The sequence below is a fragment of the Harpia harpyja genome, chromosome 12, assembly GCF_026419915.1.
Source record: "Harpia harpyja isolate bHarHar1 chromosome 12, bHarHar1 primary haplotype, whole genome shotgun sequence".
Taxonomy (NCBI): domain Eukaryota; kingdom Metazoa; phylum Chordata; class Aves; order Accipitriformes; family Accipitridae; genus Harpia; species Harpia harpyja.
The window spans coordinates 33,415,302-33,442,964 of NC_068951.1; the positions used below are offsets into that span (position 1 = coordinate 33,415,302).

At 38.9% G+C, this 27,663-nt stretch overlaps 2 protein-coding genes across 3 annotated transcripts in view; one reads left to right on the forward strand and one right to left on the reverse strand.

The window, feature by feature from the left end:
• PSMD1 (proteasome 26S subunit, non-ATPase 1) overlaps nucleotides 1-27,663 on the forward strand; it is a 75,524-nt gene that overhangs the window by 24,552 nt on the left and 23,309 nt on the right. For both annotated transcript variants that reach the window (XM_052803192.1, XM_052803193.1), the window contains exon 17: nucleotides 24,754-24,868. In XM_052803192.1, coding sequence (XP_052659152.1) covers nucleotides 24,754-24,868 — 115 coding nt within the window. The remainder of the gene's footprint in view (nucleotides 1-24,753; nucleotides 24,869-27,663) is intronic.
• Nucleotides 3,731-15,603, reverse strand: HTR2B (5-hydroxytryptamine receptor 2B). Its single transcript, XM_052803194.1, has 3 exons — nucleotides 14,319-15,603; nucleotides 7,118-7,318; nucleotides 3,731-5,008 (listed from the first exon to the last, which is right to left on the reverse strand). The coding sequence occupies exons 1-3, from the start codon at nucleotides 14,632-14,634 to the stop codon at nucleotides 4,128-4,130; spliced, it is 1,398 nt and encodes a 465-aa protein (XP_052659154.1). The 5' UTR covers nucleotides 14,635-15,603; the 3' UTR covers nucleotides 3,731-4,127.

The following is a 27,663-nucleotide window of genomic DNA, read 5'->3' on the forward strand; positions in this document are numbered from 1 at the left end:
AATAAGAAAATGGTGTAAGAAAATGACATTTTCTATGAAGCACCATAAAAAATCAGTGTGCCTCCTGTATGCTAGTGAACAGCTTTATAGCACCAGTCTCTCTTGTCAGTGCGTTCACTTCTGCTTAACACTGGATTTTTTTAACTGTATTTTGATGCATTTGAAAATTGATGCTAGTATGGCCAGGTGTGATGTGGTAGGGAAGAGTTTTACACCTGGAGAATACAAGATAAGTGATGAATACATTTTTCTGGCTGCCTACAAGTTTTCTGATAGAATCTGAACTAAAGGCTTATAGAACCCCAGATAGTTTGGGACTGGCTTCACTAAATGTGTTTTGTACCACCACAGTTGAGATTAGCTGAATTTCTTGCTTCTCTATTTCTTAGGGTGGCTTGAAGGTTGGGATTTTGTTTGTTTGGTTTTGCTTGGTTTTGTCTGTTTGTTTTTGTTTTGTTTGGGGTTTTTTAAGGTATTCCCTTTATTTGCATTTCAAGGCACTCATTCTGTTAGGCTTCAAACTCCATTATTTTCTTCTCTGCAAGACTGCTGAGGTGGATATATTTATAGGTAGTCCTTATGTCCATGTCTGTGCTGTAATTTTTAATTAGATAGGCAGCCAGAACACTGACTAAATATCTCCTAATGTATTTTAAATAATTGAACAACAAAAACCCCCATACTTGTCTGTTGTTCTAAAATGTATTTCTTCCCATAGTGCTTGTATGTTGCAGATCATCTTTGACTTTTGTCTATCTTGCTTCTCTAGTAGATTAAAAAGAAATTAAATATGCCAAATAAAAACTTCTGTGATAATGAGGAAAGTTGAACTAGGTAACTGTGTAAGTTATTATTTTTATGTAGTATATAGAGGCCATAGAGCTGGCCAGGTGGTTGATTTGGCATGGGCCAGATTCCGAAAGAATTGAGAGCATTTCACTCCAGAGAAAGGAATGTCTTTTTTTTTGGTTAAATGGGAAGCGCATGACCCCTTTCTCCTGTAAAAAGACCTTGTGTTCAGCTAGCAAGTGACTGCAAACCTTTTATCAATTATTATTTAGGCTGCTATCTTTATGAAGGAAGCCGGAAGCTATAAAAATACTCTCACTTCGCAGCCAGCGTGTAAAAGTATTTTTTATGTATTTGTGTTACTTAAAGATGATGCTCATGGATGTAGTCCTGAGCCTCCTGTCTCACTTGTTGGTACCACAAGAGCAGTGTTGTCCTTAGTTACCATACAACAAACTTTTGCTTTCTTATAGTAGCTTGCAGTGACTCTTGTTTTCAGTCATGTCTTGCTAATGAAGGTAATGTCTTTGTTCGAATCTGTTCTTGTAGATACAGTTGCTAAAACAAGATCTCTGCTGTACATTATGTTGTCTTTTTATTCCATAGTTCTGCATTTTCTCTTCATCTTTCTTCTCCCCCTGTCCTTATGCTTTCAAGGCTGTTACCCGAATTCTTAGCTTGTTTGCTTTTTCAGTGGACAAGCAATTTCCTCTTACACTTAGCGTGTTAAATGGAATGTGCGTATTTTCTTGATTATATGTTTCTGTCTATGGAGAAATTTCCTTTCTCTGTAGGAAGACTGGATTTTTTATTAGTCACTACTCCTTTTGATTGAGGTTTTTTGTGCTGACTAAATTCAGTAACTGGAATATGTTGTTTCTATTTATGGTTACTAAAACAGAGAAATCTATATGCTGGCTTGACAAAATACATCTTTTCTGGGTGACACTTTCTCAAGGATTGTTTCCTCTTGGTGGAGTCTAACCATTGATTACGAAGAGCCCTTGGAATTGTTCTCTGTGGGACACTTAGGGCAAATTACTCCTTGCGTCATTGCTCATTGCAGACTGGCAGTTGTACAAGAACAGGCTCAGACTGAAGAGAACTAAGTTACCTCTTGCTCTTTCCAGGTGTTGTGAGCCAGCAGTGTTATTCCTGCTAGAAAGGGAAAATTTAAGTTGCTGCTGAAAGTAGATAGATGATTGCTGCCTGCTCTATGCCCTCTGGCTGCTGGGAAATAACCCCTCAAGAACAGTGCTGTGCCTATTTGCCTTTTGGTGTTATTCCTCATGAAGGCTGGTTCCTGCATTGCAAATGATGCTTTTAATTTTTTTTTGCTGTGATCACTCTGTGCGTGGATGCAATTGCACTTTCACCTGGTTCCAAAGTACCTGCTTTAGGTTAAATGAGATACTAGTCTGTGACATTTTCAGCTATGTACCTGGAAGTTTGGGGTTTTTTTGGATTTGTTTTATTCCTACTTCCTCCCCCCTTCAGCTTCAAAGTAATCTAGGTCTTATTAAAGGCTTTTGGTTCTCAAATATTTTTAGATGTAGGCATCTTTCGCAGCTATAGCAATCCATGAATTCTGGCTTTTAACTACAGGATCCTGTTAAACAAATTCTGATTAATGAAAGAGGAGTAAGACCAGCTAGAGCTTATTGTAAATTAAGTGGCTAGTGGCTATCACCAGAAAGGGGAGGAAGGAGACAACTTACTGTAAGTATCACAGAAGTATTTGTAATGCTTTCTCCTGGAACTCTCTGGCAGTTGTTATGTTAGGCTCTGTTTTGAACTTGCATATGTTTTAAATTAAATACATATGAATAAATGTTGGAAGGACATGTTATCTTCAGTACTTCCCTTTCTGCAGATGAAAAAAACCTAAGCCTTTTGCTCTACATAATTTTAGTGTGTAACTAAAGAGTTCTGAAAACAAAAATGAAAATGAAGCCTAAGCTGAAAATTTTACTGTAAAGGGAAACTATTGAAAAAAATGGTGAGCTGGCTGCTTGCTGTAAGAACTCCAGTACTTTGGGGAAATCCGATTTCCCTTCCCAAAGAGAGGTGGTCTGGAACTGTCAGAAGCTCCTCGTTTCCCAGATGACAGACTCTGGTAGCTTTTATGGATTGTGAGGAACGATTCTATTAATTTTGTGTTCTGATGGAAGGCTTGAGCATGTTCGAGAGAGTGCAGATTGGGACCTGTAATCGTATGCCATTAGTCCAATGAAATTACTTTGAGCTAAGCTAAACTGCGAATGTATGCAGGTCTAGATAGTAATGTTGTCTCTGCTGTCTCTTAAACACATGCTCTTATTTTCAAGTGAAATAGCTATTCTATCTGTGACTTTTCTACTTTGTGTGAACTATATTGGATGAGGGAAGGCTTTTACTGAAGTTCCAGTGGTCATAAAAAGGGAAGTTTGTTCATATAAATTAAAGGTATGTTCCAGGCACTGCCTGTCCTGTTTTACTCTCGATCACTGATGTGATATTGTCCTATTTTGGTTAAATGCTCTCATTTTCTTAGTATGAAAAGAACAAAGAGCAGTTTTCTGTGGAAAATCTGACAATACCAGGCTTATGTGTATGTGAGAGTGATGGAGATGAAATTCAGGTGGGTCAGAGATTCTGCCCACCCCTCAGTAAAACTACAAAGGGATAATTTCAGCACAAGGAATTTTTCCTTACCCTGCTAAGAACCAGTTTTACACCTTGTGGAATGCGCACATATGCCTTTTGGTCTCTGGAGCAAGTGATTCTGCTTGTGATATACATACCCTCAGAGAACAAGAAAAGCTCATACTTGGATATGCAGTCTGAGCAGAGGAACGTATCTGTAGGAGGCAATGCAGTGAGCTTGTGTGCTGTTTTGTTCATACAGAGTAAAGGTGGATTTAAATTAAAACTAGCAAGCTTGTATCCCCCTGCTAATTTCATTGTAGAGCATCAACATACAGAGTGTTCTGTCTTCTTGCTAGAGCGAATGTTAAAGTAGTGTTTGTACAGAGACGCTTTTCTTATAAAAATGTACTTTGGAGAGGCTGAAGATGATGAGAACTGAAGTCAGATACTCAAACTGATTTAGCTTTTATTTATTTCCTTCTACCTGTAGACTACAGTTCTGCATTAGTCATTTATCATGGAATGAAGTTGTGGTTGCTGCCATGGGGTTGGGGTTAAAGTAGAGGAGACACTGGAAGAGAGGAATTAATATGAATTTATAAGATATTGCTTGCATAAATAACAGGAAACAATAGTATTTATACCCTCTTATAGCACAGTTACCTAGAATAATACAGTAATACTATGATGTGGACAGGGCTGCCATTCCATTATACGTAGCTGACTTGTTCTTCTGTTTTATCAACTTCATTCTCTGTGAGCAGCAATGTATCCAGCAGAATGGCTGATGATGCTTGGATGGGTGAGCTCCTCAGCCTCATTGGGCTCTGGTACATAATGGGGTTAATCCCATTTCTCATCCCATGCATGACAAAGAGCTTGGAATTTTCTGCCACAGAGCTTCTGAAAGAGATCCTGCTGGAGCATTTCCGAAGGGCCTCAATAGGCTTTGTGGTCCGATAGTTGCAAGTGATATACCTGCTGAAAGCCTCCCTAAATGTTTTGTTGAAGAGCGTATAGACAAGAGGGTTTACTCCTGAAGATACATATCCTATCCAAACAAATATCTCCATTAGCTTTTGAAAAACCTCCTTGTTGCAGGAGTTGCACAGAACTGAACTTATGTTTGTTATGAAGAATGGGCACCACATCAACAAGAAAAGAAAAAAGACAATCCCCAGAACTTTTGATGCCCTTTGTTCGTTGGTTATTGTTTGCATGGACTTCCTCCCAATCGTAGACGTTCTGCAGATAGGCATGTCATAAGACAAAGTCTTGTCCTTTCTGGAGCCATTTAGCATGGCCACCTTTTCTGGTGAGGAGGTGGGCGTTGTGTCACGCTGAAATACTGTGGACACTGTTGACCAAGTGAAACGCTGAGGTGGTTTGTTGATCAAGTAGGCCTTCTTGCGTAGCACTTGGATTGTCAGAAAATAAGTGACTATCATGATAGCGAGGGGAATAAAGAATGCAGCCACTGACCCATACAGAATGAAGTCATGAAAACGATCGGGCATCAGGACACATGTGATGTTTGTAGAGTTGCCATTTCCCTCCTCAATACCTCTGATAGGGATTGGAATAGCAATGCCTACAGGAGAAAAACCAAGTACTTCAGCATATGGTAATCACTTGCAATCTCTTTTTTGGGCCTGAAGCCTCAGCGTCTCTAAAGAAGGTAGTTCCTGAGCTCTGGAGCAGGCACAGGGTGACAGAGAGAACGTGAATTGAGAGCATCACGTGGGTAATTGGGCAAAGAGTACTTTGTGAGACTTGGCAAACTCAGCTTTAACAGAGTGCCCTTTCTAAGGAGATTGGGCCTAACCCTTAGTGATTGAGGAAGCAGGATAAAGTTGCCAACTTCTCAAGTGTAAAACGCATGAATTGCTTTGACTCTAGTTGTTAGAATTAGTATGGCTTTTCCTCCAGTGAAATGTGTTTCCCTAATGCCATCTGCTTTTTTCCTCCTCTGGGGTAACCTTTGCACTTTTTGAAGGACAGTTCTGTAAATACATAAAACTTGTCTTTCCCTCTTATCTTAACCACAACAAGTGACTGGACATAGACAGCTGATTTTTTTTTTCACCCTGCTTGACTTCTTTCATATATACAAGTAGTTAAATAGATGCCAGACTTATGCAGTGTGTGTTTGAGATGGATTTGTTGTTTAAAGTCTCTTGCATATTTAAAAGTGTTTAAATGAGGCTAGCTAGCTCTGTAATTCACCACTCGTTAAAAAAAAAGATTTAGCAGTCTTGTCTTTTAAATGAATTTTTTATAACCACTGCTGACTGTATAAATTACAGTCAGCACTTCATTTGCCAGCAGTCTGACATTACAACAAAAACAACAGGTTCCTTGCTGTCTGGTGAAGGTTATTTGTGCTATGTTTCCTGATACCACTTAATGAGATCTAGGGATTTACTCTATTCCTCTGCTACTCTGCTTACTGAAGTAGGTTGAAGGCAGCAAGAGCAAAATGGTTTACCCTTCAGCCATTTGATATCTTTCTTAATAAGAGGCACACCTTCAGATATAGCAAACATTTAAAATGAGGATTGAACCAAATTAACCTTTGATTTGGAGAACCCTGGCTCAGCTACAGAGTACGTTTGTGTTAGATAAAAAAGAAATGAAAAAGTACAGCACTGATTAATACCAATAAATCAGGCATTAAAAGGTCAACTTGTAAGTGTCTTGCCATGTTAATAGCTTCCTTTTTTTGTGATAAAGATAGCATCTTTTCTCCTATCATCACAGCTCTTCCAGAATTTTTTTCAAGTTGGAATTTTTGGATTTAGGCATGTATGCCTCGGCCAAGAAGGTGGATATACCCGTTCTCCTAGGCATCATTGGCCTTAATAATCCAGAATAATTTTGTTCTTTCTCTTGCACACATTGCACTATGCCTGTGGCTGCCTGCAGCGTGCATTCAGTTATTTGAATTAAATCTTTTCACCTCCTTAGCTCATTTAACAGTTTTATTTTTTTAAGCGTTAAAGACAGGTGAGGTGACACATGCACGTCACTGAGGTGCTAATATCATAAAAGTTTATACATTGGCATCCTTTATATAAACTGTTTGGGGTTTGGGGGGTCTTGGGGGGTTGGGGTTTTTGGGGGTGGGGGTGTTGGTTTTGTGGTTTTTTGTTTTGGGTTTTTTTTGCTTAGAAGTTAGCCTTTCTATATGCTATATTGCCAGTGCATCTCAGTCTTCAGTGTGAATGTTACCAGCCACTCATTTATCTTACAATCTTTGATGTAAGTAACTAACCTTTTTTTACTTGCTTCATGGGACAATTGTAAGGCACAGATTTTAGCAGCACCTACTCAAGGCTTAAAATGGTGTTTGGGACAGAATATACTACCACAGGAACATGAAATCTGCTTTTCCAGGAGACATGCTATGCATGCAGATATTGTCTTTTGATTTTTGGACTTTTAGGACCATGAAGAAGAGCGATGATTATCCCTACTCAATCTTGCTCTTTCTAGTAAGCCTGATAAGGAGTAGTAGTTCAGGCAGATTTTTATGATGTAGCTATTTATGATCCAAGAGGTGGACTTAAGCCAGCCCAGGTGTTAGGGTCTGCTAATCAATAGTACTTGGCCAAATTTTCCATTCTGCCCAGCTTTCACCTATTGTTTTGGACATTAAAAGCTTCTGCATTCCTTTTCCAGTCTCCCGAGTCTCACATACCTATTGAAATGAGCCAAACCACGATGATTTTGATGATTGTTGTAGCCCATGAATTGTACTGACTAGCCTGGATTGGCTTTTTAATCGCAATATAGCGGTCTAGTGAGATGGCACAGAGGTGCATGATGGAAGCTGTGGAAAAGAGGACGTCAAGGAACAGCCAGATAGGACACAAGGCAGTTGGAAAAGGCCAGGCATTGTCTGAAAGAGAACAGAAAACTCATTAGAATCTAAGCTTTTTGAGAGTTTTCAGTGTGTGGTTTTTCCCTTGGCATCAGTACATTTGAGAATTTCATAATACTACAGGAACCGAGTTTTGCCACTGCCTCAGCTGGATTCTGTCTTACGTTTTAGTTAGCTCCTAACTGGCATGTTGCTGCCATCATATTGATCAGGCTGTTTGTGTATCGTAAGCCTTTCCCTGTCTTTTTGTCCTATTTGGATCATAAGCTCTTTGTGGCAAGGACTCTGGATAAAAGAGTTTTAAAAAAAATGGGCCATGACTGTGCTTGGTCCTAGTGCCCTGCTGTTACATGGTTTTCAGCTATGTCTCCGTCATAGTCCTAAGGTTCGAGGTTGTATTAAATGGAGGAGATAATGGGTCGTAACCAATGTATTAGTCAATCATTGCAGAACCATGGTTGAATCTTAGTGGTGATCTTGAAGAATCTAGTTCACACAGTTTTTAAAATTAGTTTACTGTGTCACTTGACCAGATACAGTTGAGCACTAATGTGGCAAAGCAGGGCTCTTCTGTCTCAGTAATGATTTTTATAAAAATTGAAGGGCTTTCATGTGTGTGTCTTTTTTTTTTTTTTTTTTTTTTCTTTTTCCCCTTCCTCCTCCCCCCTGCCTCAAGAGCGATGGCTTGGATTTTAAGTCTGGCATGCTGTTTCTTACAGTAGATATCTGTCTTTAATGTTAATCTTTATAGCAAACATAGGGTCTGTCAACTGCATTGTGTCCAAGATAAAGGTTTTGTAGTGTTCAACTTTCCAAAAGGCTTGTATTTTTGAGAGCTGGGTCTCCCCTATCAATGTTTACAGTACCAAACTGAATGAACTTTAATGAAACTCTGATTTTTTTTTTTTCTTAACTGCTTTATTTTCACTCACAGGTAGTTTGTATTGCAATCCAGTGCTAGCAGTGTTCAATTTGAGGTGCACCTTAGTGTTGTGTGTCTATAAGAATGTTCTGTAGTCCTAGGGAAGAATGTGTGAATGCAGAAGTTTTTCCTGTTTCTAATGGTAGAAGTTGATCTACTAAATATATTCTTCTTCCTTACAAAATTCAGCTGTACTCTTATAAGTAGGCACATCAATAGTATTGCCAGAGAAGTCAGTTTTTCGTTGAATGATGCTTAAGGAAATAAAAAAAGACATTTCTAACAAATCAGATTGGTTTTAATTTCCTTGCTCTGAATAAATATATCTGCATGCTGAGAATGGGCATTACAATAGTCCAGGTCATTTGGCAGTGTTATCAATGTGGTAATGTTGCAGTAGTTTGATTAAAACATTTTTTCATAATGCGACTGATAGACAGAAATGATAATGGTGCTCTCTTGACTTGAATTATAAACTCCAGAGGATGGAAAATTTTATAAAGTCAGACATAGCACATACTTGTCTGCACTCTTACCTATGTTGGGAAACCTTGTCTTTTAAACAAAGAGAAGGGATGGCTGGAGCCCTGAACTGAACTTCACCCATCCCCAAAGCAGTGGACTCCAGGTGAGAATGATGTAGGCAGTGAGGCAGAAGGGAAAGAGGTGAACTATTTTCAAATCATTAACCAGTAAATTTTAGTATCTAGCTGCATATTTCCTAAAATAGATATCATGGTTGAAATTATACCTCAAAAAATTATTGTCAGGCAGGTATGAGAAGGTTGTAATTAGTATATTATGAAACGCTTACTCTTATTTAATTTTTCTATCTACGCTTTCAGCTGGCAGTAAGGTATGGTGCCTTTCAGAAGAAAAAGAAAAAGAAAAAAAGGAAAACCAAAATGTCTTGTGGGTCATGTAAGCAGCTGTAAAAAAAAAAAAAAAAGAGAGAGGGGAAAAAAAAAATACAGTTAAAAGAAATAATTGATTTGATGAGCTTTAAATGTTTTTGCTCACTCCAGAAAAATAAGACTACTTCTTTTGACTCTGTGATGAAGGATTAGTTCAGATAAAACCTGGACAATGGGAAAGTGTATTCTACATCATGAAGGATGGCAGATAACACAGCTGGATTTCAAGTGAGCAGCTAATACTTCTGTTGGAAAGTACTTACATGCTGCTCCCTGGATTATAACTACTTTGCTTTCTGGAGAATTGCAGTGTGATAAATTGTTTCCTTTTGTAGTTAATTTACTCTTTTGCAGAAGAAAACCCTCAAATATTTTGCAACAGAAAGCTCTTTTCCTTCTTTTAAATATAGATGCATTTAAACAGCTATCTGATGCGAAGCAACCTTGTAAATTTTTATGCGTTGTAAGAGCTTTTGTTAGTTGATAAATGCAACTGAACAGAGAAAGCTTTGTCTTTATTTTTGTCTTGTTTTGAACTGGATGCATAAGGCAGTAAGTTATCACATTCACCATTATAGCATTGTGTACTATTACATTTGTGTGTATGAGATGATGGTTTTTATCCAAACAAAATCAGAGTAGACTTTAAATGCAGTAGGTGATAAGAATTGAAGAATATGGTTATTATTTAAACAAAACAAATACTCTGATGAGTCAGTTGTCTAGGATTCATACTGTGGTGTATTTTGCTTTTACTTATTTTGATTTGTTGGTTACACCTGTGTTAGAAGCTGTGTGCCTAGTGTTTGAGGGACTGCTCTGGGCTGAGATTTTGTGCTTTCCTGGTGGTGTGTATCACTGTTGGCCTATTCTGTTTGGAAGTAGGGAAAAGATGGAATATTAATTTCCCCTCAGGATTCAGAAAGCATCTCTGACCCTTGAACGTGATGGTGACCTGCTTGTTAGTTGCCCTGCTTTATAATTCAGACTGAAGGTAAAATGAGTAGGTCCTGCCAAGTCATACAAAGCCATTGCAGGTCATGGTTAGTTTGGATTGTTACAAGTTCTGATTCTCCTAGTATAGATGCACACTGTTGGGGCAGACCAGAGCATTTACTGGGCTGACTGAGATTCTCCACCTTCATTTTTCCTTGGAAGTTGAAATGCTGATTTAAACAAGCTAGTGGATTGGATTTTTTAAATTTTTTTTTTAAATGCCTAGGTTACCTGACAAATGTGCCTGCCTGAAAACTTGTCTGGTTTCTGCAACTGTCAGGTGGTATAAGGTAAAAAGATATTCCTCCTTCCTACAAACCTTGCCTCGGATCCTCCCAGCATTGCAGCAGTCCTGCTGTTGCAGATTATTTTCCTTATTTTGAGACAATACAAGATAAAGTGCATGTTTTAAGATTTGTCTTGCACCTTAAGAGAAGTAAGATGAGCTTTTACCACAACTGTCTACCCTTGATTAATCTTTATTTAAGAAAAGCTTTATTTATAGGAAATACCTTGGAAATGTGTAATCCTTAAGAAGAGCTGCTCTTGCTATAAGCCAAAAGGTTTTTTGAAAGCTTGTGAGAAGGCACTGCTTCTGTACACATATAAGCATGATTAAGAGAGATCTTTAAATAGATTTGGAAACTGTTTGTTGTTCTGCTGTAAGGGCTGCTGAAATGTGTTGCCTGTAAAGGATTTTGTTATAGGATTTTTGTTACAGGCTGCTGAAACGTGTTGCCCGTAAAGGATTTTGTTGCTGTTAGATAACGATGCTTTTACTGAGGTGGAAATCGGGTATTTTTAATCACTAGCTGACTTAAGCCTAGGCTTCAATCTTCAAATTGGTGTGCGTGCATCTGTAGCCTGCGTGTGTGGTGTTCACCATCGTGTCAGTATTCAGCTTCATGGACTGCATAGGCCTGGCGTTTCCAGGCTGCTGTCTTGCTGTTTCACCCCCATGGCTGCCTGCCTTTTTTTCTCTGCTACAATTACAGCTTCAACAGTAGCTGTTCACTGTCATGTAGTTTTTTTAATTTAGCCAAAGTCTTTTTTTTTTTTTTTTTTTTTGAGTTGCTTTGTGAGCAATAAACCTTTATCATCTTACTTATCTTTAGATTTGAGTTTTTAGAAAGTAGCCCTCAATTAAAGCAGTTTTCTCTGGTAGTTTGCACAGGCAGGAAGGGAAGATTTTCTGTGGTTCGTCATCAGTAATGTGGGAAAATTAAGATGGCGATTGCTTGTGATAGATTTTAAAAATAATGGTTTACAGCCTAGGACAATCAGCATTCAGATTTTTAAGTGGATGAATGTCAGGAGTAGAGAATATATTTTAAAAGATGGTACGTGCACTGTCTCCAAGTAACCCATTGCCCACCAAGCCATGGACAACAGACTTCTTCCTGCTGCAGGCTTTGCAAATGAGAGGATCTCTCAAGTTTATTTGCTAATTTCACCATCTGATAAATAGCAACATTTTTGCTTTCTTTCAGTAGTTCTGAGTGTTAGAAATTTGGATAACTCTTTTGAAAGCTAGATTTCAGAGAATGCAATTATTTCCTAACATGCCCTCCTTTTTTTTGAAGAAATGAGAAGAATTTAGCAAGCAGTAAAAGCGATGAACTGTTTGTATGTTCTGACATTTGAACTCCTAAATTAAAATTGCAGTGTATATTTGTACCAGAGTACATTTCGGTTGCTCTGCTGAGAATAAATAATCTGCTACTCATGGTATTATACCTGTGAGCGAGTTACAGATTTATTTATTTTTAAAAGGGGTAGCTCTTTATTACAGAGACAGTCTACTTCTGAAGATTTTTCTGTAAGCGTACCGTCAGGGTATGGGGCCAATGTCTGTAGTAGGTTTTGAATTTGAACACTCTGTGACACATTAGTTTTTACAGTCAGCATCATTTAATATGATTGTACTTTAGTTCACACCTTTTCCCTCAGATAGTCTCCACATAATTAGATATCAGTCCCAAATCAGAAGCATAATATTTATATTCTGTATCTAGAGGCTGCACCCAGCTATTTCATTATTATGGAAACATTCCTGTGTGGAAGTGCCAGGAGGCTGGATTTAATTGGCTCTCTGGCTATCAATGATTATTCTATGTTCAAGTAGTTATCTGGCTAATGTAACTTCAAGATTTAGACTTGTTATGTATTTAAATGTCTGTTCTAGCTTCATTCCAGTAACTCCTTGTGTTTTGCTCATGCTTTGAACTTCTATAAACACCTCAGCATCTTCTCCCAATCGGTGAAGAGGCAAAGCAGTTTTTCTGGTTGGCTGCCAAAGAGAGATTTGTATGCAAGAAATTTCAGGTTTAACCACTGCTATGTGAAAGGCTGGTTGCAGTCTCACTTAGTTAATTATAACTAATTTTGCTACTTTCTTGTCAATTTTCTGCAATGTGAAAGATGCTTTTGTTTGACTTTTAAATTAAGATTCCTAGCATGCTTTAAACTGTTGTAAGCAGGGCTTAGCACTGGATTAATTGAGAGATTAAGGAGCAATAGTCCCTTTATAAAGTTAAAAAGAAAAGATTTATTAGTCTAGCAAAATGAAAATAATAATTAAAAAAAATCCAAAACACAAAAACTCCACCACCATCAAAAGACAACTCCACAAAATCCAGAACTTGCCTTCCCTTTGTATTGATGGCTAGTGCAATACTAGTGCTTCTTGTGGTTAGTAGTTTTATTTTTATTATTAATGAGACCTTTGGCAGGACCTAAGCAGTTACAGTATCTGTGTGTAAGTATGTATATACGTATCTGTTTCTTGCCACTACACACACGTGCACATACATGACATGCAAAGGTTTTTTATAAGTGACTGTGTTTTTTTAAGTTAGAAATCACTGTCCTGGTCCTGTACGTTCATTTTTCTTTTTAGAAACTGTTGCTTGAAAAAAGACTATTTTATGATCTCAACACTGAATTCTGACCTCCAATTCATATCTGTTTAGGGCGAAGCAGTCTGTAATATACAGAAATTCAGTCTCAAGGTGTTTAGTGAATAAGCACATTTGTTAATCAAGTGATACCAGTCTTCTGCAGCAAACAAAAGCTACTGATGGCCTTTCTGAAATAAAGTTTATGATTGTGTTTGCTTGTTGCTCAGGCAACTCTTAGAGATCTAGCATAGGAAAAATGAAATCCTGCAGCCTTTCATTATCTAGGGCTTAGTGGTATCTATACCTTAAAGATAATTGTGTAAATCCGTAAGTTTATAGAAAAACCCATCTTGTAGATTTTTTTTTTCCCTATTTGTATGATAAGAAAATAGACCATTTAAAATGTATTCTTAAAGAAACTTTAGGAGTAAAAGAAAGAGACTTCCCCATGGAGCTGCCTCTGATTAGTTGTCAAAAGTAATATCTGAAATAAAGCTGGGCATGAGAGAATATGAAAAAGCCATGCTTGTTCTGTAATGACTAACCAGAAAGAAAATGTCACACCCAATGTATGTTCATGTAAAAAAATACCTATTTTATTCCATATGAACCAGACCAAATGATAATCTGAGTCTCAAATATTAGGTACACGGATTCAGGCTTCCTTGGCTTGACAGATGAGTTAATTCTTTGGGACGTTTTACGAACCTGCTGCTTTCCCTAGGGTGGGAGAAAATCAGTTTCTCTGAAACTGCTGCTGATAAAGTTTGTTCTTACTGATGGTGCTAGGGACCATCTCTGACTGCACATGGAGCTTGGAGTCAATACTAAGGTGAAATCAGGTGCCTGACTCCTAGAAAGTTCAAAACCTGTTCAGTGTACTGAACAGATACCTAGTCTTCATTTCACTTTTTTTAATAGAAGACTGCCTCCAATTAGTGTAATATCCATTAGAATAGATACCAACATGGTGCTGATGTTGTTAAAAGTAATATTAAACTGTACAAAATGTAGTTTCCAATGTCCAGCTCCAATTTAGTGTCAGTTCTAAGTCTTGGGTGATTTTTGAATGGTTTGTTTCAAAGGAAAGAATATCAACAGTGGGTATATTTCCCATAAAGACATTAAGCTATATTAAGGTGAGAGGGAGAGAAGATTTAGCAGCCCTCATCTGAGTGGTTTTTAAAATTGTAATGGTAGAAAGCAAACAGTTTTTCTGTTTAAATTAGACCTCCCCAAATTGTACCCCATATGCTAGTCTGATGAAACAAAAATGTTGTACTTACCAAATAATATTATGAGAAGGGCAATCGGCATCACAAACAGACCCACGAGCAAATCTGCCACTGCCAAGGACGTCAAAAAGTAGTTGGTAGCATATTGCAACTTCTTCTCCAGAGACACCGCCAGTATGACAAGTATGTTCCCCCCAATGGTGGGGATTATCACCAGGAGGATCAGTAAAGCTGCCCAACGCACTTGCACTTTGTTTCCTTGTTCGTCACTTGAGTAGTCCTGCTTGGGTTCTCCGGTTACTGAGAGAGGTGACAAAGATCCATTGCCAACTCCAGACCCGTTCAAGAAATTTAAAGGATAGGACATTTTTGTGTCCAGCAGAACGTATTCAGGAGCTGTGTTTTGCGCAGGAATTGTGTATGGTGTAAGAGTTCACTGTTCCTCTCTGGTCCAGGATGGTCCTGAAGAAAGGCCAGCATGGTCAGTATGGTAAACTGGTCATCTGCTATTTTGAGATACTGTAACCATGTCCGAACTGGTATCCAGTTTTTTTTTCCTGTGCCTTGCTGGGCGCAATTAGGTCTTAAAAATGGAAGTCCTGTCTTGTGTCCATCTCTGGTTGATAGGGTTCAGTGGTCTGGTCTCCCCTTTATATGGAGGTTCAGGTTTCAGAAGATTATAGGAGACAATTCAGTAGCTGTGAAAAGCAAGCAGTGCATTAGCTTCCCTTTTTTTTTTTTTGTCTTACTACAGCAGTGAAAAGTGATAGATGAATTTGGATGCCAAATTGTTCCCTTTAGATACAGTGTACGTAGATTTGCTCTTTGTAAGTACAAACTGATGGAAAGGCAGATGCTCGCGTTGTGTGTATGCAACTCCTCCTCTCCCGAATGTCTAGTCTCCAGCAGCGTGTGCGTAGGCAGACAGCAGTTCCCATATTTCCCCTTATTAAGAATCCTATTTCTCCACAGAGGGTCACCCCAAAAATATCTTCAGAAATGATGTATGAGGTTTCCGTTTTAACGTCTACAGTGCCTAATTTATCAGGTGAGGGGCAGGAAGCTGTAGACAATAAAACACTAGTGACAGTCTCAAGGGGACCGTAAAGATTTATGGAACTGAGACATCTAAATTTACCCATTACTTGGGGGGGTGGGTGAGTAAACCGCTTGTTTTTGTAATCTGAGAAGGGCTTTTATTAAGCACAGCCTTTTCTCTCCCTCTCTCTTTCTCTCTCTGTCTCTCTCAACTCTGCTGAAGACTTAACGCTTACATTTCCCCCTTCAAGCAGAGACTAAAACACATGTCACGGCGTTAAGCTGAACGAACGCTCAGTTACTGAGAAGATTCAATGTGTTGCAATTTTCAGGTGAAGAAAGCCTTACCTCTTTCTCTCGAATTTTAGTAGAGTCCACTTTGCATCCAGGAAGATCCTTTGTAATTTTCGTTTTCATCACATGGTGGATTTTAAGATAAGATTTTTCACTGCTTTCTGGAAAGCAAGTTGTTCACTTTGGTTTGGTTTTTATAATTTTTCTAAAGCTTGTCTCTTTGCATGCTTTTGTTTTGCACTTCCGTTTCTTCTAACACCAAGATTAAGAATTTCTATTTTGGGAAAACTGTATTTCTTACGCAGGTATTTTCCCCAACTCTTGAAAGGAGGAGAAGAATCATTCTTGCCGTATTTAAAAAAGATAGAAATAAGGTTGTGTTCTTTTTTTTGCTGTCCTTTCTCTTCCATTCTTTTGACGATTTTACTTAAGTGATTAGCAGATTGTATGTGCAGTTTTCTCCTTGTTCGTTAGCAAAGCTTGCAGTCTGCTGCTACCCTTGTTTGTTGATTGACTCATTCCAGTGTATCCAGCTCCAGTGCTTGAAAAGCAAGGAAGTAAATGTGGGGGTTTGGCTGGAAAAGAGCCAGAGAGGGTTAATTGATTCAGTGTTCCAGTACTATAATGTGTGCTCCTTGTAGCTGTATCAGGATGTGCAGATCCTGTAAACGACCGATGTTGTAGCTATATGCACCATAGTCTGTGTATGCCTGCGTGCTCGCTCTAGCTTGCTTGCTTACTCTCTGGACGGAAGCACAGTTAACCCTAAAAAGTTCTGCTGCCCTGTAAATACTCCAGTATTTTTCTTGACTAATTTTATAAAATTATTGTCTAGCACGCTATTTTAAGTGTGTGCACTGTTACTTTAAATCTTTCTTCATGCAGCTGCTTTTTATTATCACAAGTGTTTTCTTTTGTTACCTTCCAACATTGTCAGATGTGTGTATGTCTTATAGTTCCACATTAAAATGGAAATAGAGTTCACTTCCAAGGACATTAGCTGGACAAGCGTGTAATAGAGTCTTTGAGTTTAAGGCCGGAAGAGACCATGAGATCATGGTCTGACCCCCTGGCTGTCACTGGCCATTACATTCCATGAATTGCTAGTGCTCACCAGGCTTGAGCTGGGAATCGGGTCCTCAGTGAAGTGTGAATCAATTTATATTTGTTTAAAAAAATTTAAAACACATTCACATCTTTAGGATACAGCTACTCTGGGGCCAAAGCAAGCAAGCTGCTGCCAGAAATTAATAGAAATACTTGACTTAAAGCGTGTTCAGATCATACAATAGAATTTCCAGCAAAGTAGTTTTCACTTGTTGATTATTTTTCCTGTTTAAAGGAAACCTTCAGTAAGATTCCATGCTGTATTCATTTGCAGCTGACTTTTGATATCTTTATTCTTCAGAAGAATATATATTAGGTAATAAAGATTAATCCAACTATGGTAATTCTGTTTCCTTATCTGACCACCTCCCTATTGTCACCCCTGACAGTACTGAGACAGTAGAGCACATGAAAACATACAAAAAGCAGAAATCAAGAGAGGAAAATACTGTATAGGACTAATGAGCGTTTGGATTCAGTTTTCCTTAAACTCAACTATGTCTAATCCACTTCTGGTTTATTTTATAAATCTTGAAGGCTCTCCTGGTATTATTCTAACTGTACTTGAAGTCTTTACCAATCTGTTGGATTAAACACAGCCAGTGTTCATTCACTCTTTCTGATTGTACAGATGAAGCTTGTTTTCCTTCATCATTGACACTTAAGCTACTTTTTCCTTGTTGAAAGGCAGCTGGAATTATTAGCGCTTTCTGGAGATGGAGCTATTGGCAGTATGTCTGAATCACAAAGGGAAAAAAAAAAGTTCCAGAGTAGAACCACCAAAGTATAGTACAAGATAGATTAATCCTTTAACTTCAGTGGTCTCCTTGTGGGTGTATGCCACATGCAGATCTTCATGCCACATCTCTGAATTTAAGGAACAGAATTAAAACTTCTGTGGAAAAAAACCAGACAATGCATCTATCGGAACCATCTGCTAATCATCAGCATGAGTTACTGCTCAAGCCTATGTTGGAGCTGAAGCATTATCTTGAAAGGAGTTTATTATTTTTTACTCTTCGCATTTTCTCTTTCACAGCACAGTAGACAGTATACCTCAGTCACTTCAGTGTGGGGGAAGTATCAGAGTTACAGAAGTGTATTTTGTCAACTTGAGCTCTGTATTACCTCTTTATAAAATTTCTTCACAGATCTTACCATCTGAGAAGCATCACTGTTGGTTACTGCAGTAAAGAGCTGTTTTGGTCAAAGTGAAAATCAAGTGTTCCCACTTCTCTGGAATGCCTCAGTGGATGTTATAATGTAGTTTATATGACAAAATCATCTCTTTAGTCACTAGAATGGCTAAATTAAATAAATTGGGGGGGGGGGGGCACCTTGAAGCACCAGCTGAAGGCTGTACTGTTGCCTGCAGATTGCTCTGATGAAAGCTGTATAAATGCATTTATATCTAATTGAAAAGGAAATTATTTTTTTAAATACAGTGAAAACAGAGTTTTCTTAAGAACTCATAGAGGAAGATGATATGACTTTAGTTGCACGTAGGCTTGTGTAGCATATATACCTGCTTGGTGCATTGTGTCATTTCAGATGGCTAGAAAACTTACCTGCCTTTTGTGATGTTTTTTGAACTTTCCCAGGTTTGAATTATTTCTGAGAAACAAATCCTCCTGTATATCTGTTACAGATCTGCAGCAGGTTTTTCACTGCATGCTTCTGGCCAGGCTTTTTGTGCAGGCCACTGCCCTGCCCCCATGTCCAGTGCCTCTCCTGTGTTAATGAGCGTTAAACCCTAAACCTTGCTAGACCCCACTCCTGGTCCACCATAACTGGAATATTTGGACCATGCATAGGTATTTTTTTTCCACCCCTTGCTGTTATTTCTGTTTTCAAATTGCCAGTACTACTTTATTTGAATGGAGCCACATCTACATTAGATGTGAGCTGACACTGGTGACAGTGTTGTTCAGTCGGTGCTTATCCCTCAAGTTCATCTGCTGTGCCTGTTGGCAGCACTCAGCCTCGTCTTCTTGACAGTGGAAGGCTTCCTAGAAGTTCTTATTCTTAGGAAGTCTTGCTTAGGCAACCAGGAAGCCTTTCAGAGAAAACCATTGTGGAGAAGGGGGCTGTATTGCACACTAGATAGTTGCAGAAAATTCCTGGCACGAGAATAGCTCAGATGTGTTTTGTCAAGAGACAAAGAGACAGGGTTTACACCCATGCTTAGTCTACACCTAAATACATCAGTTTGTTGCATTTTTCTCTGCAGGTTTTCCATCTTCTGTGTGTCGTGTCGTGTCCCGTCCCGTCCCCCCCCCCCCCCCGCTACACACACCCCCTTCAGAAATGACTGCAAATTGTGCAATTGGATATCTGCATTCCTCCTTTATTAACTCATTCATGGATGAAATTAAACTTCTGCTAAGGATTTCTTTTTTTTAATCTGTCACTGCACTACCAAAGCAACTTGTGGAAATAGTTCTGTATCAAATGATTAATTCATGTCCCATAGTTTAGAAAGTCATAAATATTTAGAATCTTTTGAAATATGACTGGGGAGACTTAGTGAGGAATTTAATAGACATTGTTCTTTAATTCTCTGACATTTCATTTTTCAATGAGTTGTAAAGTCCTTAAATATTTAGACTAAAAAATAAGCGTATGTTAGCGATGCTTCAGACACTTCCATTTTTAGTCTTAATCACAAGACCAATGTGATGGTTTATTTTCAGTATTCTGTTTATTTACTTATGCTACCTTATATACATATACAGTGTTTAATGTTTAAATATTGCTGGAACATAAAAAGAAATGGCAAAAGTCCTCTAACCTTCAAGATGTGCAACTTCCAGAATTGGAGATAAACTGAGGAAAGGTATTTGGATGTGATTCTAACTGGGCTGTGATCTAAGAAACTAAGTGGAATATGCTTCAAGATGTGGCAATCCAAGTTTTTAATTTTTCTTGTGGTGTTGTTGCATGCCTCTTGGAAAAAAAGATTAAAATGGATTGTTAAATAGAGTCAATGTACTTAACAGTGTTCCTCAACTTTCAGTAGCACAGTAAGGCTCTTGTAGGCAAAGGCTACTAAGAATTACAGTATCTGCAGATGTTGCAGTTGTAATTGCCTTAAGAAAAAAACCCAGTTTATGTTCCTTACAGATTCCTAATAATTGCAGCTGTAAAAAATGTTTCATGGTGAAAAGGAGATACAATTTCTGGGTTCTCTGCAAACTATGGAGAACCTTCCATGGTCAACATCATGGATTGAAGGGAAAACTGACCACCTTCCCTGTCCAGCTGATCTGTTCTGGTGGTTTTGTTCATATTAGTCTGTTAGTAACAATCGACACCCTGATTTTTATTTTGTGAATTTTTGCACTGGAGGCTTAAGAAAAACTTTCTTTCCTTTGTCTTTGGAAGTAATGAAGAATCCAAAACTTTCTTTGGTTTCTCAGAAATTCTGGGGCGCTTACAAGTGAGGTAACAGCTTTTATGTAGAGAAGATAACATTTATATGTATATAAATGTCACTTATATCCAGGAGATGAACATCGTCAGGAATGAGATCAAAGTTGAGGTTACGGCTAAGGTAATTGGGCAGCAGTTAGGCAGCTCCTTTGTGTTCTCTCTTGTTCTGGTTTCCGTGAAGATTCAAAATGCTTAGCCGCGTAGGGTGTTTGTTTGTCATGGAGGTTTTGAGAGCAACCAGTTGGTGAGTAAAACTAATAAAATGCTAGCTATCGTGTTTTGCTGAGAATCTCTCTTTACTGTCTTGGTGCATCTTTATTTTTCTTTACGGTTTTGTTTATGACTTCTGAAAACAAACCAAACTGGATCTTGGAGGAAGTCCTTCATCTGCAGCCCATAGATCACAACAGTAAAACTTACCCTGGTGTAGGGTGGAAACAAAGCTGTGGCTGACTACTGTGTTGAAGTCCTATAGAAGAAACTTTCAGGCTTTTTTGACTTCTTGATTCATCTAGTTTCCTGGTAACAGAACAAAGTTGAAGCTAGTTGTGATGGGTTTTTTTGTATATGGGTCTGGGCTCACTGACATCTGTGTTTTGATGGCTTATGTACACGCAGTTGAGCAATTTTCAGATGAAAATGAAGGAAATAATCAGGCTGTTCTTTTGTTGTCGTTTTGCTGTTGTAGTAAAATGTAATTGCAAAAGCAAACTGCTTGAGCAAAACCAGTGTTAGGAAAAAAGGAAGGAACCAGTGCATTAAAGATAATTTGGTTTTTAAAAATAGACATTGGCTATCTTTCCAAGATATACAGCCCAGTTTAGAGACATGCCTTGGGCTTTAGTGTAGGAATTTTTAGATGAAATTGCTGGACTGTGTTATGGGAAGGTCAGACTAGAGGACTATGGTACGTTGCTTCTGTCCTCAAAATATATTAAATATACACCATGTTTAGGATTTTTACTATGACTTTTAAGGAGGGGGGACGGAATTGTGTCTGGAGATGAAACTTCTGCCCACTAAATCTCCAGATGTTATCCTGGTATTTCATGCAATGTTACCTTCTGTGTTTAACTTACAGTAATGACAGATGTCCGTATTAGGACTGGCTAAGAGTAGCCTGTTGCTGAGTGTGACTTCTGATAAACCATTTATCTTTTTTTAGTACTGTTTTTAAGTTTTCTCACACTCTTCATTAATTCTCTCCCTTTGCCACCAGAGGTTTCTACTCAGTAACCACACTGATTCAGCCATCAGCACAACAGAGTCGTGGTGGTCAGGGAGCCAGAGGGGTGGACTTGGTTTGGGAACCTGCGCAGGGCTTGGTACCGGTAATGTGGAAACTTCCTCCGTCAGCAGCAGGACTGCCCCTCCATTGTGCTGAATGTCAAGTCAGCAATTCATATGGCTGTGCTCTAAGTGCAGGGTGAAAGGCTCAGGCCAGGGGGAGGAGAACATGGTCATGTTTTAAACATATTCCCCAGCTGGACTGCCAGTTGGAAGTAATGCCACAGGAGCACGATTGCAGCCTGTAACTGCTTATGAGGGCTTTTTAATTTTTCTTTTGACCACTTAACAGAATTGGTTTGCATTTTATGAATTTTATTAAGTGTGGGTTTGGGTTTATGTGGGCTAACCTTTGGCAACAGTGTGTAGGACTTGTAAAGCATCTCAGCAGAAAAGCGAGCAAGCAAATGTTATTGCTTAAGCATTGATGCCAGTGGTGCTCTTGTGTACTGAAGTCCTGTTCCTCTGATAAGCATTTTAAGATTCTTTCACTTCCTCAACCTACTTGTGGTTCTGCCTTCTAGTTCTCTATTACGTGGGAAGACACTTTTTGAAGATTGCGGGGTTGAGAAGACTGCATTACTGAGGAAAGTGGTGGGACCCATTATGTAGCTTTAACTCCCAAAGTGGTTTTACAGAAGGCCTCGTCAAAATGTTTGACCATTTTAAGGATAGATTTGAGATAAAAGCATTTAAAATAATGGCCACAAATAATGTAAATCTGGCTAAGAATTCCATAATCAATTATTGTACATTAATCCTGATTTTATACTGAAAACTGTGTTGGAACTTATGAGCTTGCAGACGTAAAGATGTGTCCGAGTTAATGATTCTATAAAATCCAGCTTTCTGAACAGGAATTTAATGATTAATGCTTCAAAGTGCATAATCACATCTTTGCCAGAAGATATTTTTCTCTTCTTTGGCTCACAGTCTGCCTGTTTAACATTTGCGGAAGTAAAGCAAACACAAAGGTGTTAAGAGTCTTTGTGCAAGAGCTAAAGTCTTCTGTGCAGCTGAATGCTTGGGCTCATTTATTATAGGGTTTGTGACTCCTGGTCTCCACATAAGCTCATTTTAAAAAAAACATTGTCAGCATCCAAGCTGTTATTTGAGCAAGAGACTGACAGGTAGTTTTAAATGTGTCTTTTAGTTCATAGTCTTCACTTCTAATGCTTGCTTGCAGGACAGAATCGTTCCATTTCCCAGCTCTTCCTACTTTCTTAACGTTTGTCATCATGGCTGCATCATAGAGGCAGCAGAGTTTCCAGCAACTTGTGTTTGTTCCTCTCTTTTGTGTGGTTTTTTTTGGTTGGTTTTTTTTTTTTTTTTTTGCTACTGTTCGGAGGTAGGTTTTTGTAAGGTGGTGGTGGTAGATGGGATATTTTCTCCATGCGGACATTTTAGGAAAACTCATAAAGAAATAGACTGTTGGAAGCAGGGGTGAGGTAGGAGATCTGGCTACTTGCTGCCATTACTGCTGAGGGGTTGAGTAGCCTGTGTGGTGGTGCTACCTGTATGCAATCAACTGGAGCAGGAGAGAGGAGTGTAAAGAGGAGTTTAGGACTAGTTATCAGAGGAGACTATGGGAAAGTATTGAAACGGGAAGAGACGATAGCTAGAGTAGAAATTAACTGATTTTGTGTGTAGAGTATAACTGAAGTGTGAGTGGTTATATGAACATGTCTTCTGTCACCAGTCACAATGAAAGAAGAGAATGAACGAGATTATTGCTTAAGGTCTTTTTACTTCTGTTTTCTATGATTCAGGTATTCATTTAAATAAAACCAATGCTGGAGCATACTCTATAATGGTTTTTCTACCTCCTGAGTTGAGTGCTTTGATATACACTTAATGATCCTATACGATGCTGTAATTCCTGTGTACAACAGGTACTGCCGCCACCCTCTAACCTCCTCCTTTCCATATAGCAAACGTAAGAAGGGAAGCTAAAACTAAGGTGTTCTTAGCTCTTCCTTTGTACGTTTCAGTCTGAAATCATTTTATAGTCAAAGTAAATGCCTTGCAAGACTGCTGTTAGGATTGTGAATGTGACAATTAAAAAGCTAGTCTGGGCTGCAAGATACAGCAAGATGGAACAGATAACCAGATGATGTGCGCTTTACTTTGAAAACAGATACAATTAAATCACTTGCAATTTATAGTTTCCTGTATTTCTTTTTCATGAACACTACTTTCCAACCACATTCCTGCATTGCTCTTGTGTTCATGGTGTCATGACATTGGGTAAATTTCACAGATTAGCTGTGATGGATGTGCTTGTGATGCCTATGAGTTCAGAATGCAGACTGGTCTGACTCAGGGATGTTTATTTTACAAGCAATTTTGCCCTCGCTGCATTAGAAATGCTGAAATTGGCAGTGCACGATATTGTGAAGTGGTTTGTGTGGCATCAAGATTGATGGAGTGATAAATATGACTACAAAGACAGGAGGGCAATGAATATATCGACACCTGTGAGTTCTGCCCTACTTCAGAAATACTCAATATTCACAAGACTGTTTGCACTAGCAACATCACAAGACTGTTTGCATTAGCAACATGTGCTTCTTGGTGTTGGAAATTAAGAGTTCCCTTTCATCTCCCCCAGCACTGGGCTAGAAGTTCATTTGCTGTAATGACCAACAGGACACTGGTTCCCAGCTGGTGAGGCATGGAGCATATACTCCCATTTCAGATCTCTTCAAAGGCAGCAACATCTCAGCATCATGTTGTGAGGAGGCAACAGTAGACATTGCTGATAAACTGATGGGAAGTGTGTGTTCTATCAGCATTTCCTCACATGCTTTGATTTACAGCAGTAGGTGAGGGTGAGGAGGAGTCAGCAGAAGCAGTGATTGCGAAAGGGAGTTTGGGATCCACCAACCTTGAAGGTTGATTGAATACTGGAGTTGGGTTTTGTGTCTGCTGATGGGAGATTTAGTACTGTGTGTCTGTCTCATGAAGAATAAACCTCTGCTTGTGGAAAGTCTGTCACAACAGCATGATTTCTAGAGATAAAGTCCTCATTCTCAATAGGTATGTCATTCTGCTGGGTAATCTTTTAAAGGCAGAAAATATGCACTAAAAAGGAAGACTTTATTAGTGGGAACTGTGTGTGGTATCTGCCGTGATAGGGAAGTTTATTCATTTGTGCCCTTCCCTGTTCTCTTAGTCCATTTGTTCCACTCCTCTAGTTACATTTTGAGAAATGCAAAACATACGGTGTGGAAGGGCAATTTTAAATTTTCCAGTGTGAACACAGTGAAGTCTTGATATTTTGAAGAACAATAACAATAAACAACAATCTTTTTTTGCCTTTCTTTAGGACTCCTGAGCAGTGTCCGAGCGTGGTTTCTTTGCTGTCAGAGAGCTACAATCCCCATGTGCGTTATGGGGCTGCCATGGCTTTGGGTATCTGCTGTGCGGGCACTGGAAACAAGGTGAGGACCAGAAGCATCCATTGCCAAGACTGTTTCTGCTCTCTCCTGCCACAGACATTTGTGTGGAAACATCACACACAGAGATCAGATTTCTCACACATGTACACCGCTAGGCAGCTGGAGTAGAGCAGTACTTCTTTAAATTCTTTAACTGTCCTGGGCATAGAGATTCTTTTCCTGCTTGTACAGAATAGATAAAGTAGAAGAATGTTTTTATACATTATTGCCACATTCTTGGAATTTTGTCTTCAAAACTTTTCTTAGAGTTTTCATACTGTCAAGTTGCCACTGAACTTTAAATGTATGTTCAGTACTGCAAAATCAATACTCCTTTGCCTTTGGAGTTGATCTTTTACAGATTGCTTTAGGGGGAACAAGGGGGTGCCAGTGACAGGAAAACAGCAGGTGTTTTGCACAACTTCTAGCTCCTTTCTTCTTTCCTGTGTACGCAGTTCATGGAAGATCCATGTAGTAAAGCCAAGTGCAATGAAATTTAATTAAATTTATGGTAGTTTCAGGTGTGTAATTCACAGCCAGTAAACTTTATTCTCACTTTATAAGTGTCAGTGAAGGATAATTCTCACAGATGATAGCAGGGACCTTTTAGAGTAGAAGGATTTCCACTTCTGCTGTGGGAAGTGAGTGCTCATTGGGACAAGCGGCAAGTAAACTTGGGGATAAGCTTACTCTACTTCACCCACATGTATATAATCTGTACTGGTACTGGATCACAGTTTCAAAACAGGTGCACAGACCTTCCATGTAGAAGTAATATTTCATGCTTCTGAGTCTTTGATAAATCTCACACTTACTGTACCATCCCTTCCTCAGCTGGTGTTAAACATTTGGTCCGTGGCTCTTGCAAGTGAGCGCTCCCCAGCATGTCACTTGTGTTGTGAACTGCACAGAACGCTGACATATGCTGCCTGCCATCTTTAGTATATAAAGCATGCAGGCTTGAAAGCAAACTGAATGTCCTATTGTTTTCCAAGTTGCTTTATTCTCAAGTGGAAGGTGGAATCAAAGAGCTAATTATTTTTAACCTGCTGCACCGACAAGTTGATTTAAGTGGAAATGCTTTTAGTCACACAAAGAAGTCTGTTTTATTTCCAGATACATTGTGTGATAAAGACCTAAACCATCTGATTACATGCAGACATGTCTTCCAGAGCTTATATTAGTAGGTTTTGAAGGCCCAAATATATTCAGTTTTGGAGATTGGAAAGTTCAGCTTTTTGCCATAGTGGATGTTCCATATGTGGTATTGAATGCGTGTCAAAGAATTAATGAGTCACCTTCAGGTGGAGATGCACAGCCTCCAAGATAGCTCAATTCGCAAAAGCATTTTAAGCAAAGCCATGATATTATTCTAGAAGTGGTTCTTAAAAATAGTGTTTTGTATAAAATCAGCTTGTTTTTAAAAGCCTCACCCTGACAGAAGTAACACCGAGAGGTATCAGTGCTGAGACACTCATGCGCTCAACTGCGTTTGCTCATGTCCTCAGTTTAAGTATGGACAGGAGAGAGCTCTGTACAAGAGATTGCCAGGTGATTCTGACTTCTGTAATTAGAGGATCACATAACAGATTAAAAGAGCTCTTTGAACTTCTTAGGGTGGATGTCTAACACTTGTCTCTCCTGTTCCAAAGAGTATCTAACAGCTTGCTCACGTGCCATTTTAGAGTGCTCTTAGAAAGCCCCTGTGTTGCCACAGACCAAATTTATCTGTGCAGCCCATGGTTGTACAAACTGTTATGTTAGGTTTATTCCGCTTAGATCTGAAGAGCATGGTTGCTGAAGGCTGGCTGAGCTCACTAACAACTTGCTGCTGTTGAAACAGGTAGTCTTGGTCCCTCCTGTCACCTTTTGCTCTGTCTCATGTCCAGCTCGCTAGTGAGCTGATTCAGACACAAACTTAGAATACTGACCCAGATAACAACAACAAAAAAAGGGAACAGTTCTCTGTTGAATTATGGAGCTGGAAAAGCTCACTGAGAGGTGAGACAAGGGCTGCAGCTAGCACAGGGAAAGGGGAGGGACTGGATAGCTGAAGGGAAATTGAGGAAGGAGAAGGATCTCCTTTTGGTAGCAGTAAGTCTAGACGAGCTCAGTTGTCCTGTGTAATGTGCGCTGAGGACATTGCATGGTTAGAAATGAATTTGTGTCTGTAATAATCCTGTGTATATTGGAGATGAAAAAATGTGCCTAAAGAGATGATTTACTCTGAGATGCCTGCAAATTGCCCATGCTGGTCTTGCGTACATCTAAGCAGCATTTATGACAAAAGACTCTCTTACAGCTTTTCATAATCAGTGACTGCATTGAAAGGAATGCTTATTGGTAGATCATTGTGGATCATGTTCCTTTTGCACTTAGCTGGAAACTTACTGAATTTGAAGAAGCAATAGAGCATTTTGAAATGTTTTAAAAACCTAGATTTACTACATGAGTGCTCAGAGGCAGCCCCACTTGATGTAGGTTTGAAATGAATGCTTTCATGTGATGCTAAATGTTACAGGTTCTAACAATAAAGTGTAAGGTCAAGAATTTGGGACCTGGATTGTTCTACCATCTTATTTTCTAACCTCCAACATGTTGTTTGATATCTCTGGTTCATTTGTTCCTTACGCAGAAAATGAAGGTAATGCTGATGTATTTTGTTGGGAAGAATGGCAAAGAAAGTGTACAAATAATTTATATGTACTATTTAAGGCATGTCAGTGGTTCTAATGTGATTAATGCATCTGTTGCTTACAACAACTGTTGTTTATCTGTTGCCCTATTTCTGTAGGTAG